The following is a 14991-nucleotide window of genomic DNA, read 5'->3' on the forward strand; positions in this document are numbered from 1 at the left end:
ACAAATTATAATTCTCTATAAATCTTTCGACTGTATCGTCTCCTTTTTAATTTTGCTTGTTTTTGTCTTTCCATAAACCAGTCGTATATCTTTTATGTATTTACCGCAGCACATACTACATTCTCTCGATTTTGACTATGAGATATTCATGGTGATTTAAATTGAACACTTAAGTCTGCCAATCGCGGATATCTCATTTCATTTTCGATATCTAAAATTTTTCTGTATTAAAAAAAATAATTAAATTTAAATTGTAATAACATTCTACTGTAAATTATTTAAACCTACTTTTCAGGAATATTTTGTTTGAGCCATTGCTTCTTTTATATCCATTAACATAAATATTTCTACATTATGTAAATGATAACGTGCAATTTAAAAAACTGTATGGTATAATACCGTTTCTCCATAATATACCTATAAAATGAAAAGTATTAAATATTTCAAATAAAAACAATCTTAATTAACGATAATAAAAAATAAATATCATGATGATGTAATTCCAGCCATTTATTAACACTTTGATATGGGATATAAAGTTTGAGCCAATGATGCGGTGGTTTAAAAAGTAGTATTGTAGGTGAAGTATTAGAACTTACTGATAAATAAGCAAACTCCTTAAAAATAACGATATTTTTAGGACCCTAATATCCGTGAATATCTAAAATATAGTCCATTTTGGAGTATCAATCAAATTATTCCCTGAAATATGTGAACTGAATCATATCTCAAAGCAATAATGACTATATTTTCAATTTACAGATCTATACAAATCCTTCATACGAAATTAATAAGTTTGAGAGCCTACAGTAGGTTCATCACCGTTCTTTCATTTTAACTATCCCATCCTTACAAGTACATGCTACCTATACAACTAATAGTGCTGCTTGCAGCGTCATCATTTTGCCGACATCAACCTCATTTAGCCTTCATAAGCCGCATCGACCTAGCAAAAGAGTGCAGTCACTTGAGACAGCCTGCGAGCTAAACTTGCCTTACCTTGCTTTATTTGCAAGTAGTTCCTTAGTAGTTAGTTGAATCCTTATTGATTTGTTAAACAATTAATATTGATTGATAATACTTAAAAGAAGTGTTTATTGTGTTGTTTGTTTAACACTCAAGTGTTGAACAAATCAATATTAATCACCAACTGAGAACGAGTTCATTTCAGAGCTGTTCGATAGGAAATATAGCGATATTTCCTATCTCTCATAATAATAATAATCCTTTATACGACTACTGACAAGTGACTCTACAAGACAATAAACTAAGTAACTGATAATATGACTACATTCACTTATTTTAAAGATACAGTGAAAAATTTTTTTCCGTTATTAGTTAAAGCTTTCAAGTCAAAAGCTCTGCAACTTTGAATACCAGAAAAGTAAACTTAGTTAAAATTGTAGTTAAAAGGAACAATTCTATAATTTTGTGTAAACAGTTACCCCACTACTCAAATGTAACATTTAACACGGTTTTCAAAAACTCAAACTGGAAAATAAATTTTTGTAATTCACCCATTCAACCTTTCCGTCGTCGAATTACTAGGGTAAGTACGGGTATCAAAGATTCTGAAACTATACAATTCATGGTCATTTTACACTAATTGAAGTCTAATGAAAAATTGTTATATACATTCACTTCATAATTTTTCTCATAGATTGACAATATCAATTTCGAAAAATAATAATTTTGGGTAATTTGTTCAACTAATTTTTTATAAATAATTGCAAATGGCAAAAGAAAAAACACTTTTGTTGGATATTCTATGAATAACACAGTCATTTTGACGCTATCTTATCCAGTTTCAACATGGGCCTTGATTGGTTAATATGAAGTACAAGGACAATGGGCATTCCATATCAGCTTCTATGTCCACAATTAGTCTATAAAAAAGAACACATTCCGTGAATCAGTCAATGAATCAAAACCTCTCGAATTATAATTATATATATTTCACGCAGTTACTGACTAATCACTTTACTTTTTGTGCACACTTGACGTACACCATCTCATAAAACAGTAAATTATAGCACCAGAATTGTATATAGAATATTCCTATTTGCCAAGATATACCATGACCATTTCTTTCATCTATCTGTTTGCATTTAAAAACAACTGGGAAATAATCAAGTGACTGAAGTAGTGAGAAGTAATATACTTCGGGAAGGACCTTGCGTCTGATGGGAACAAGAGCAAGCTCTTTGAAGATAAATTTGCATCTTGCTTATTCGTTTCTGATTTTTTAAAAAGCAAGCAACAGCAGTAGTGGCAGCAAAATGTCATCTATAAATTTGAAGACAGCTCTGGAAGGTAGTGAACGGCAGTCGGAACTGACGATTATATGAGATGGTTTGATAATCTGAAAAAAGCTATCAAAGTTCTACGATTGTTAATGTTGAACACTGATTTAAACAGATCGAAGATTCAAAGAGTCGGAACTATGTGTATGAGCCTATTAAAACAAACTGAATAGTTTTCTGGCGGAACATTATAATTACAATTAGATTAGAGAGAATCTATATAGGAAGATATTTAATTGACATTCAAAAATCGAATTTACACCGGAGTTATCATCAATCATATTAATTTAGATATCGTCTCTTTCATAACACGTTCTTGAGATGCAAATCAAACTAGTTCTCACTACATTTAGTGCTATTAACGTAAATACTGAACTAGAAGTCGAGAGTATTATCCAAAAAGCTGGCGAAGGTTTTATTTTTTTAACACTAAAGTATTTCAGCATGAAAGCACGTGAAGTATTTTAGCACTAAAAATAGTGCTATCAAACCACCAAATTATCAGCATGGTTTAAAGATAACATCAGGCAGATTATAATGAAAAAAATGGGAAAGTTTCAAAGGAAAGTTTCTAGCTGGTCAATAAAAGCCATCCTAGAACTAAGAATCAACATGAAAAAGTGGGCTTCTCTTAAGGGAAACTCTTTCATCATACTTCTATTCTTCATTGATATTAGAGTATATATTAATGTGTCTACATTAATATATATGAATGATAATCAGTGTTTTGAGTGGTCTATTTTCTCAGTACTGTTTTCAGTATATGTAAACCCACAAGTCTACAACTATCTTCTTTAATAAAACAATCCTAGATGTCAAATATCTTGATAACCTGAAGATATCAAAAAGTTTGAGACAATTAACAATATATGCATCAATCTCTACATACTTAAAAAGTGTGATAAAAGATAAGAAGTCTGACCGTGTCATCTATCCTCTATAAAAAAAGACAATTACGTGAAATTGCTGCTTGATCAAGATTTACACATCAAGGATAGTCTTAAAACTCAACTAGAAAATGATTACAACAACAAAAGTATATCCCCAAGTTTTATTACGTATGCGTTAACAATATATTTAGAATGATTGGAAATCAAATCTTTACTCATTAGCATAAATGCTACGTCTGCGATTGTTGTTTACAATACTTTTGAAGCAATGAAAAGTTACAATCACATGAAAAGGAATGTCCACAATTACATATTTGTATCTATTATTATTCTTACAAAGAAGAACAATAGTTTCAGAATCATGATTACAATACTTTAGTGCTATTTGTTATCTATTTTCACTTGGATAATGTCTTGTAGCCAGTGGAAGATTAACGCTTCGTAAAAGAGTATGAGGCTTACAGCATTAGTTTGTACGTCAAATGTAGCTTTGGTGACAATAATTCCATTAAGAAGATCTATAAGAAGATGACAGATGATAATTTATCTTCTTCGTTCAGCAACTTCAGACTCTATCCAATGATTTGGAGAAGAGATACAACAATGCGCATGAGATGCAACTCTCAGATCAAGAGGCATTTTCATTCTTTATAGCTCAAACCTGAAAATTGGGACTCTAAACTACGTCTAAAAAAAATTTGTATTTAGCAATTCAACTTTTTTTTAGCGATGCAACTGTTGTAAATGTTATCAAATTCAAGCTATTTCATATAGACTCGATTTCCATGCCTCTTAAAGACTTTCTCAACTAGGAACACAATGTTTTTTTGCTGTTCGTAAAACCCGTTAACGATAAGTTTATTTTGATAATCTCGAAAATAGTAAATTATTGGCTTGGTTTTAACAATTCGATCAATAATGAATAACTCAATTGAGTAATTGAGTAAGTGCCATTTTTAAAATACATGTCTTGACTTTCTCACAGGAAATATGACTTTATTTCGATAAGTTCTACTTGTCAAGCTTCCACAAATATCAAATTTTCGACGCGAATATTGCAGCAAATCGTTGTTTAATTTTGCAACAATTCTTTGATACTTCATTGCTCAAATATTCACCTCTACCACCATAATCATCATGAGCAATACTATTAGCCTTGATACAATGAACTTAATTCTTCCTATCTTTCTTTTATAGATTTTGTGGCGGGGACAACCGTTGAGTAGCGATTCCCCTGTCTTCACCGGCCTCTGGCTGTTTGCGTGCACTGTCGTTAAGCAGGGCATTGATGTAATTGAGTTAGCACATTACTAATGTCCGGTTTACATGATTTGAGGTGGCGGATTAGTGGCTTAGGGCGGATTAGCGGCACAGCACATCGTGGCGAAAAGGTGCGTGTGTTGTGGGGGGCGGGGGAGACTAGAAAGTATATAAGAGAACTTAGGATGTGGAACGGTGATTATTGTACGTGAAGATTCGATTCACTGTGTTACCGTCGGTAAAAGAGAAGAGTTTACGTACAGATTTAGGTCGGGAAGTTATCGTTACAGGCAGAATAGAAGACTTTGGTGTGGATTTGGGGTGCGCCGCGGATTGCTGCAGGAATTTTCGTTTCAGTTTTGTTGACTTGTGATTAAATGGGCCAGATCATCCCCGGTCACTGCAGCACAACCTTTGGCGTTTGCTCCATCACCACTGATACCTGAGCCCATTGGAAGTAAAGGTGTGGCAGCTGGGGCAATCAGCACAGTGTGAGCTCTCTTCTCTCTCTTTCCGCCCCTCAAGAATCAGTTGTAGTACGCCCATGATAGTTATGGTGTCGTGGACTCCTGACAATTGGATACTCCGCTGTACGCAGGATTGCGACCTCTGAGCGACCCTTGATTGTCCGGAACTGCCGTGAGGCTCAACGTTGTCTTTCATATAGACTGCCGCTTCGCAACGGTTGAACACCTTTCCGGTAATACCTCTTCGCCTCGAAGGCTTATTTGTACGGTAATATGTATTGTTTCTTTTTACTTATTTGTTTGTAATGTCTTTTGTTCTTTTTTTATTTTATTGTTATTGTTAATAAATAGATGGTTTCGGATTTTTTAAACTATGTAATTAAATTTTAAGTTACTTCCACTTTATATCTAAGGCCCTCTAACGCGCAGACGTCGCAACCTGCATGTCTGGCAAGTTGTTCAGTAGCTGAAGCATTTTGCCATCCAAATTTCCGCGTAAATAATTAGTGAATAGAGTCACGGGCAGATTTTATTGTAAAAACCGACTGTCCCATTACAATGTAATATCGCTATTAATTGTCGATATCTGTTGATCTATTTTGTGACTGTATTAATCCATTTAAATATTCAATTTGTTCAACTTTTGTTATAATAAGAACAATTTCATTGATTGATATCTTAATCATACTGATAGGTACCGGACGGCACCGATTGACAACTGAAATTCAATATGGCAGGGTTTACCTAAGTCGTGTTTTATGTACTCAAAGAGAATGTGATGTGTTACAAGTTTTCATCCTAAATGTCCCTCTATAAAAGATATAATCATCGTTTTCAAGGTCTGATTATACCTATCAGTAGGTTTGATCGTTAGATAATATACCGTTGTTATGACATGCTCGATTTCTTGTTTGAATAGTGTAACGGTCTGGAAAATAATCGAATTATTCTCGCGGCCCGTTAAGGATTTTATTTTCACTGGTCGGTGCGGGGCTCACCGCCGCCCCGATCAGCTAGCCGCTTCCTGGCGTTCCGCCGAATACGGGCGGGTACGCGCTGACCTGAAAAGGGATCGCGAAAGCACGGCTAAGCACGAGAGCGTGCGTGGGTTCTAATCACGGGCGCGGGAAGGGACAGAGGTACCTTCCTGGGTACGCCCAACACAATGTCAACGCTTAAACAGGTTAAATAGGGCTTTATTCCTTTAGACAAATTTTATACAATTACCGCATGCCGAGATTTCGCTATGAATACTACTTTAGAGAGAGAGACGCTCGCTCGCGCAACTAACGCACGCTAAGTTGTCGCTTATAAACAGAGAGAAACTCACCGGGAAGTAGCTGCTGCAGACAGACTACTCCTTGCTAATCGCCCGTGTTATCGCCCTTGCTCAGGCTGGCAAGTTCTGCCCCTAGTAATCGCCCACTCGAGATGACGATCCACTGGCTCCGGCGATCCTTGAGGATAGTGTCCACTTTTCTCGCACACTCGCACTTTTCTTTATTTGCCGGTCGCTTTCCTTTTCTTCCTCTTTTCTTTTGTTCGCGCGCGCACGTGACAATCCCTCGAGCTCGCCGGTCTAAGTCCAAGTGTCCGAAAATCGTTTTCTCTCCCCACCCTCTCTCTACGGCACGCGCCTCATCGAGTCTCGCTCTGTCTCTCTCTCTTCACTCCTCGCTCGCTTGCCCGCTTGGCCATGCTCGGCCTCGTGCGCGGACAATCTTCCGCGAAAACGGCCCCGGCCGTTATAGCCCCCTCCTAGTCGGATGATACCCGAGGTAATCTCCGACGATCATAGCGCGGAATGATTATGCGAGGGTAAGGACTAGCGAGGTGAGAGGGGTGAAGTGAAATAAATGTGACGGTGACATGAGGTAAGAATCTTTTATTTAGCTGCCCCAGTGGGCAACTGTCAGCGACGCCGATGGCTACAGCTGCGACGGAATTCGCCGTGGCGGGCGAGGTTCGGGCAGCGCGATGACTTGGAGACGCCGGGATGTCCGCAGATGTAGCATCCCTCGACGTCTCGGCGCGATTGGCCCTCTCGGCGACCCTCCGGGTCGACGACGTTGGGGTTGGGAGTCCGGCTCGCGCTCCTCACGCTGCTCCGTTCTCTTCGCCCCAGGGAATGGGCGCTCTGTTGGCGATGATGTTCTGACCAGCGCCCGTGACGTTGGCTGACATTGATCATCACCGTGCTTCCCCCGGAGGAGTTGGCGTCCACGCTCACGCGGCCGTGATGGGCTGGCTCGGAGGTAGCCGCGTCCTCGACGTTCTGGTCGGACGTTACCTGGGCTGTGGGCCTAGTGGCTCTGGGCCCTTGGGGGCGCTGGTCTTCCATGCCGGGTGCCCGGCGGAATTCCGGGTAGGGCAATAGCGGAGGGGGGCGCCGTGAATACGGGCGACTGCTCTTGCTGTATTGCCCGGACCGCCAACTCGTAGCGTTGCCACCGCTCGAGTTTCTCGAGCCACGGGTCAAGGAGGGTTACCACACCGGGTAGCTCCAGAAACTGCGCCGACTTGGTTAGGACTCGACGTTGGAAGCTCATGACGAACTTCCAACTTCGGTCAGCGCTCGCCCGATGCTTGGCCATTCCTCTTCACTCAATCGGCTCACCCACTCGCTCAACGGGGAGGTGGGTCAATCCGCACTCTCGTACGGCCGATCGATGTGGGGGTATACGCGGGCAGGCCTCGGAATGTGTTCCGGGTTGCTGCCCACGTCCCATGGCCTCCGGCCGCACTCGGAGGGCGCGCCTCTTCGGCTCAGGGCCTCTTCTCGGCCCGTCGCGGCTCCTGGTGCGCCCGTGGATAGCCAGATTTGCGAGGCCACCTCCTGCTGGTCAGAGTAGGCCTGTGTCGATCGGTCTAGCCGGGTCGGTGTCGCCTGGGTTGACACCGCCCAGCGGAACGGCCTGACCTGGACTCCGCGGTGCACTGTTGAGCGGGGGGTCTGGGTGGTCGCGTCCCTTTTCTCGCCGATGGTCTGCGAGGAGGCATCCTGGGCTTTGGGCGTGGGGCGACCCGTACTTGAGGCGGGTCGTCCGGTGGGTACGGCCATGGACGCGTATCGCCCGTACACCCACGCGTGCACCGACGTCTTCGGCGGCGGGGCGGGGTTGCTTATGTGCCCGCCGCGGGTCGGCCAGCCCTTCGGGGCCTCACGGACCTCTTCCAGGGTGAGCCTTGGGTTCGGCCTTAGGTGTGGCGGCGCGATGACGCCCTCTTCCTGCAGCTGTTGCACCCGCAGGATGAGTCGAGCTCGGGCGTCGTCTAGCCGGCGGAGCACGGTGTCCTGTGCGATGCCCTCCCGGATCTGGTTCGCAATCTGGTCAAAGATGCGGGCGAACTCCGCATCCCTTTTCTCTTCGTCCTCCAACTCGAGGGCCTCGACGCGCATCCGCTCGAAGGTCTTGCGAGCGCCGAATAGGGTCCCTTTCTCCGACCGCTCGAGGTCCTCGTGTAGGGCGTGGTTGAAGAACCAGGCGGCGACTTCGACGACTGCGTCTTCCATCTGTAATGGGGTGACAATGGATGGTATGAGGTGAATGAATGATCATGGCTGATGGGGGTAATGATTGCGAATGGCGCGGGTGGGACCGCTAAGCCCTTCGTTTCGACGGCTCGGCTCGGATTCGGTATAGCCCGCGTCGCTGTGCGAAGTACCAGGCGTGCCGTTTTTCTAGGCCGGCCCCGTGGCTTTCTCGCGACAGTGGACTGTGGGCCTGCCGCTTGGACCTTGCGCGGCCGCCCTGGTCCCCGCTTCGCTGGCGCCGGCGTGGGTGTCGGATCCGCCGGCTCGCCCGGTTCGTCGGACTCGCGCTCGCTCGCTTGGTCGCACGCTTCGGGCGGGTCGCCTTTCGCCCTTCTCTCCCTCGGCGGTCGAACCGTGTCTTCCCCATCTTCCGGCTGGGTTTGGTCTTTGTACTCGGCCGAGTCGTAAAACTGGCGGAGGTCTTTGGCGTGGACGAGGGTGTCTAACTCTACTTGGTGGTTAGCCAGTTTGAACGCGTTGTTGCCGCAAACTTTCGTGATGACGTAGGGCCCGGTATATTTCGGTGCTAGTTTTGTCGCCACGCCTTGGGCCGCCGAGGAGAGGATCCGATTCCTCTTTCACACCCAGTCTCCGACCTTGAACTTATGCGGCCGATGTTTTTTGTCATAATGGGGCGCCTGGCGCTCTTGCTCGTCCTTCGTGCGTGCTGCGGCCTCATCATACCAGTCACTCAGTAGCCCCAAGTGTTCGGCCCATTCTGCCTTGGCTTGTTCTTCTTCGTTCTCAGCGCTTGCGGAATCCTGTTGGCGGCGCTGAGTGCCGGGCGGAACTGGTTGTCGACCATAATTCAAAAGGGCCGGGCTGACCTTGGTGGTGCTATGTATGGCCGTGTTCAGGTCGAAGGACAATTCAACGAGCTTTTCGTCCCAATTTTTATGATGGTCTTCCAGATAGGTGACGATCATTGTCTTGAGAGTTCGGTTGTATCTCTCTGTCGGGTTGGCATGAGGGCTATACGCGGGGGTTAGCCCGGACTTTATGCCTTGCTTAGCCAAGTAGTCTTCGACGAGTTGGTTTTTAAACTCCGTCCCGTTGTCCGAGAGAAATTGTTCCGGCGCTCCGAATCTCATTACGATTTTGTCGTTTAACTCTTTAACGATGGTCTTGGCGTTGGCTCGGCGGATTGGTACGCACTCCACCCAACGCGTGAACAAATCGACAAAGACTAGGAGATATTCGTGGCCCCGGGGGCTGCGCGGGAACGAATCGGTAATAAGCCCATAAGCGCGTCGCTGCTCCATTTTGCACTGCTGGCAAATTTGGCAGCCGCGCACGTATTCTTTTACTTCGCGCTTAAGCGCTGGCCAAAAGTAAAGGCGGCGCACGCGGGCGAGTGTTTTGTCTCGCCCCAGGTGCCCTGCTGTCACTGCATCGTGACACTCGGCCAAAACTTTCCCCTTCTGCTCTTAGGGCACTACTAGCTTCCATGCCTCATCGTCCTCAAGCAGTTCGGAGAAAGCTCGGTCGGGGCGGTAAGTGTACAAGTTACCGCCCGTGATTTTCCAAATCGGATGGGCACCGGGCTCATTTTTGACCTCTTCGATTTTGGAGAGGTACCACTCGTCTTTAGTTTCTTTGGCCCACGTGAGGGCACTTATCGTGGGCTCATCTTCGTCGTTGTCCTCGAACGCGCGTGACAGTGCGTTAGGGACTGCATGCAGGGCTCCTTTACGGTGCTCGACTTCAAATTGATATCCTTGAAGTCGTAGAGCCCACCTCGCTAGACGGTTCGTCTGGTTTCTCATGCGTCTTAGCCAGCGCAGAGAGCTGTGGTCCGTTACCACTTTGAACTTGTAGCCCTCTATGTAGTGTCGGAATTTTTCAATTCCGTACAGCACTGCTAGGCACTCACGCTCCGAGACCGAATAATTGCGTTCTGCTTTCGACAAGGTGCGGTTGATGGTTTCGAACGCCTCTTGCTGTGCGATTCCCCACACGAATGGTTCGGCCTTTCTGGTCAGCTTGACGAGGGGCTCAGAGATCGTGGCAAAGTCTTCGATGAATCGCCGGTACCACGAGGCCATGCCCATGAAGCTCCTGAGCTTCCGAACATTGCTGGGCCTCGGGTATTCTGCAATCGGCCGGACTTTTTCTGGATCCGGCCTGATTCTGTCGCGATTAACGAGTAGTCCGAGGTATCGGACCTCCGACTTGCAAAACACGCTCTTGTCAGAGCTTACTGTGAGCCCTGCCTCTATCAATCGGTTTAGAACTTTCGTCAAGTGGAGCTTGTGCTCTTCAAATGACGAAGAGACGATGATGATGTCGTCTAGGTACGCGAACGCAAAAGAGTCCATGTCTGGGCCGATGACGCCGTCTATCAGGCGTTGGAATGTCACCCCCGCATATGCGAGGCCGAAGGGCATTCTCACGTATTGAAAATGCCCCAAGTCCGGTACGGTGAAGGCTGTATACGGGCGACATTCCTTTTTCAACAGGATTTGGTGGTAGGCGAGGCTCAAATCCACTGTTGATATATACTTGGCGTTGCGCAGCCGCCTCAGTATGTCTTGCATAAAGGGAATTGGGTAAGCATCTGGCTCTGTAATCGTGTTCACCTCGCGGAAGTCGATGCACATCCGGTATTCTCCTTTATTGCCTCGCGGTACCATCACGATTGGACTTGACCAACCGCTTTTCGATCTTTCTATTACGCCGGCCTCAAGCAACTTTGCGACCTGCTTGTGCATTTCTTGCTCGATCTTGGGTGAGACCGGGTAATATCTCTGCTTGATCGGCCTGGTGGACGTCAGCTTGATGTCATGCTCGACGTCTCTCGCCGCCCCTAGAAGTTTGCTGGGCGGTGGCAGCATACTTTTCACCAAACTTTCTATCTCCGCTCTTCTGTCGTGTCAGCGATACCGATCGAGGCCATTTCGGCGGCTCCCTTTAAGCCAGCCATCTCCATCGGTACCGTCACGTTATCGTCTCGCAGAAAAATGGTATTATCAGTGTGGTCAGTCACTGCCTTGAACTTTTTCATGAAGTTGACCCCCACATAACATTGATCTGCGAGCTCTGGGATGATAGAGACGCGGACATCTTTGGTCACGCCTCCGGTTGTGAAAGGCATCTCTAGATGGCCTATCACGGGCACTGATCGGCCGTCTGGCAACTTGCACGACCCAGCCTTGGTTACTTTCAATTTAAGTCCGAGTTCAGCGGCAATCAGCAGACCTAACGCTCCCATCGACGTGCAGGAGGCTCCTGAATCGTATAGGGCACGAATTCGGAAAGTCCCGATCTGCACGGTGAGCCACCACCTTGACTCGTCCTCCGGCGCGTATTCTTTTTCACGGCTTACCGTATGGCGTTCCTTTGCGACCGCGGCAGTCGCCGAAGACTCGCCGCCCAAATCACAAGCTCCATTAGCTACAGTGCGCCGTTCGCTCGCTGCCTGCTCCGTCTGGGCTTGCGTAGATGCGCGGGATCCTGAGATCTCCGGGTTTTCTGGTGCCGAGGCCGATACCTTGCCATTACTGTGGAAAGAATGTCCGTCGCGCTCATCTGTGAGGACTAAGTCGGCGCTGCTGGGTCCGCTTACTCTTTTTTCCTGTGTTGTAGCCGAATCTTCGCTACTTGCTGCGGTCCCACAGCCGATGTTACCGTCGTCACCGCTTCCTCGCCCTTGTGTCGGCTGGGCGCTCGCTGGCTTCAGCGAGTCATCGTTGCCCGTCGATTGCGAGTTTATTCTAGTGATCGGCATCGGGGGCATCAGGCGATCCTTATCGCCCGGAGTTTGCCCTGCCTGTGGGATCTGGGATTTGGGGGAAGCGGTAGTGATCCCTTCTAACTACTTCCCGTCCCGTTTCCCGCCGGCACTGGCGGGTTACAATCTGGGCAATATCTAACACTGAAACCGAGTCTGCCGCACTGGGAGCAGCTCAACGGTTTCGAATAATCTATGGTCCTTCGCTGACCTCTGGGCCTGGGTGTCGTCTCTGGGCAAGCTTTTCACTGAGCTTATCCATTATGGATTTTTCCAGCTTCTCCATCCAATGGCTCGGTGTCCCCTTCTGAGCGACCGCCGCGATCTCTGCCTCGGCGGGCTCCTCTCCTTCCTCGGGCTGTTCGGCACTCAGTGCTGACACTTTTGCCTTTTTTGCCCCCGCCCCCGGTGGGGTATAAGTCCATTCCGGAAACAGGGCGGCTTTCGGCTCCAGCATCACTCTTTTCTGGCTCGCGTGAATTAGGTCGTTCTGGACCTCTGTGGCCAGGCGGCATAATTCACGCACCGAGGTTACTCTCGTGCGTCTGATATGGCGCTGGATTTCTGGCAGCAAGTTGGCGTATAGCAGTTCAAGTTCTTCCGACGCGGGCATGGGTGGCTGCACTTTTCTCACCATGGCTTGGAGCTTGGTAATATAATCCCTTACCGGCTCATCTTGCCCCTGATAGCGCGCATGCACCTCCCTCTTCAGCCTCTGTTGCTGCACGATGCTGGTGCCAAACCATTGGCGCGCGTCCTCGAGGAAGTCCTGATAGCTGATCCAATCCTGGTGGTTGTTTAAGTACCAGGTTTGGGCCGCCCCCGTTAGGACGTCGGGTAAGCCCATCAGCATCTCTTCCTCGGAAATTCCGGCGGCCATCCGTTGCGCTTCCAGCTTATCTAAGAAGACGTCCACACTTTGGCCTTCACTTCCAGCGAACCTAACCTTCCATCCCCTCACCATTTTTCCCACATCTCAGGTCGTGGAAAACCCGCCGGTCGTATTTTGGTGTGACCCCGCCGACGGGCCCATGCTGTACCTGGGCAGATAGGTGCTGGTGAACCTTCTCTGCCCTGCACTGCGTCCCAGTCTGTCGGTGGTGGTTGGTTCTACCTGCCCAAAATTTCGTCCGACTGCGGTACTATGGTGAATCCTCGGCTGCCCTCCTGGGTTCGGTACAGCGGAATTCAAATGGGCATTCTGCTGTCCGCCCCCTCCTGAGGGCTGCGCTAGGGGTGGTTGGTGCGGCCATCGCGCCCCGGGCATTTGATTGCCCCTCAATGGCGTGCTGCCGCCCGTGTCGCTCGGGTAGTGAAGCGTAAACGTGTCCTGGAAGCGCGCGCCCGGGCGCGGATTGTCTGGTGGCGGGGTGTCTTGTTCAGCGTGTGTCTGCGCTTCTTGCGCATCCTGCAGGTCATCCATGTCGTTTTCTAGCATTCCGACTCTGTGCTGGAGTGTCTCGATTTGGCTGACGATTCTGGCTTGTGCTGCGCACACTCCTTGCATCAGCTGCGTCGCTTCCCGGACCCTCTGGTTGTATAGGGCCACGGACTTTTCCACAGCTCGGAGTTGCTTCAGCCAAACTCCTATTGCTTTGATAAACTCCCGTGAAACCTGTACTGGGTCTCCTCCGGTTGTCAGCAATTCGTCGGCCTCATCTACAGGTTGCTCTGGCCTTGGGGGCGATGTTGGTGCTTCGCCCGAGTGCATCGATTCCTCCAGAATCAGCCCCGTTAGCTGCATATCCATTTTTGATATGAGCATGTCATCGGTCAATGCTGTTTGCAGTGGATGTTCTGCGACGCCCGTCGCCTCCGCTAACGCTTCCTGCTCTTGCAGGATAAACGTTGTCCTCCGTTCCATCCTGGCTCGCATAGCCGACGCTGGTGACGCTTGCATCGTCTGCTGAAAATCTGATGCGGTATAGTCTCCCAGCATCCATTTCTGCAGCCGGCTCTTCTTTACTGCTATGTCGCCATCTACTTTCAAATCTAGGGCTGCCAGTGTCCTATGTAGCCCATCTTCTTGCAACTCGGCGATCCATTACTGAACGCTTACTTCCGGGTCTCTTAGCGTCTCCATTATTAATTGGTTGCGAGCGCTGTTGTAAATGTCAATAATCGCCTAGTACGATTTACAACCTCGCTCTGACAACCTAGCGCACGTGAGTGTATTCTTGACTAATTGGTGGCCAACCAACAACAAACTAATTATTCGCGTCTTAAATTCTAACGAATTCAATGCTCCAACGCGAGCTTTTATTTTAATGGCCTCTCAACACACGGCTTGGGGCGCGCCACTCTACACAAAAAAACAATAATCCTACCTATCAGCAGTACTAACTGTTTGTTAGTGCCGCTGTGTTATTTTTCTTTTGGGCACGCCCGGTGTTGTAGTTCGTTGAGGTTATTATGTGACGATAGCTAGAATCCGAGAAAAGTTCGATTCGCTTCGTCTGTTATAAGTTCGGCGTAGCAAGACGGCTTACGACGAGTCAAAACAAAATAGTGAGAAGAAAAGAAAATTTTCAAAGCAAAAGCAAAAACAAAAAAATATATCGACCGCTGCGAGGAGTCACACACTACTACTCAAAAAAAAAATAAACGGAAAAAATCAGAAACAGAAGAGACAAGTAAAATCAAAAAAAAACAATGATAGAGAAAAAAAAACTTCTCGCAGCTGTCGGTCGCCTTGCCCGCGCGGGCGGCGGCACAATTTTCGCTGTCGGCGCGACTGTCGTCGAACCTATTTAACGGCGTTGACGACTACGAATTTTAGTAGTCGCGATACTCGGCTACAATGATA

At 47.2% G+C, this 14991-nt stretch overlaps 1 protein-coding gene across 1 annotated transcript; it reads right to left on the reverse strand.

Moving 5' to 3' along the window:
• Window positions 1-9033: 9033 nt before the first annotated feature.
• Window positions 9034-9381, reverse strand: LOC131662992 (uncharacterized). The gene has a single exon (XM_058933046.1). It carries the CDS (start codon window positions 9379-9381, stop codon window positions 9034-9036), a length of 348 nt encoding a protein of 115 aa, XP_058789029.1.
• Between the last annotated feature and the right edge of the window lie 5610 nt (window positions 9382-14991).

The sequence above is a fragment of the Phymastichus coffea genome, unplaced genomic scaffold (genome assembly GCF_024137745.1).
Source record: "Phymastichus coffea isolate CEN01 unplaced genomic scaffold, Cenicafe_Pcof_1.1 PCOF00002, whole genome shotgun sequence".
NCBI classification, from domain to species: domain Eukaryota; kingdom Metazoa; phylum Arthropoda; class Insecta; order Hymenoptera; family Eulophidae; genus Phymastichus; species Phymastichus coffea.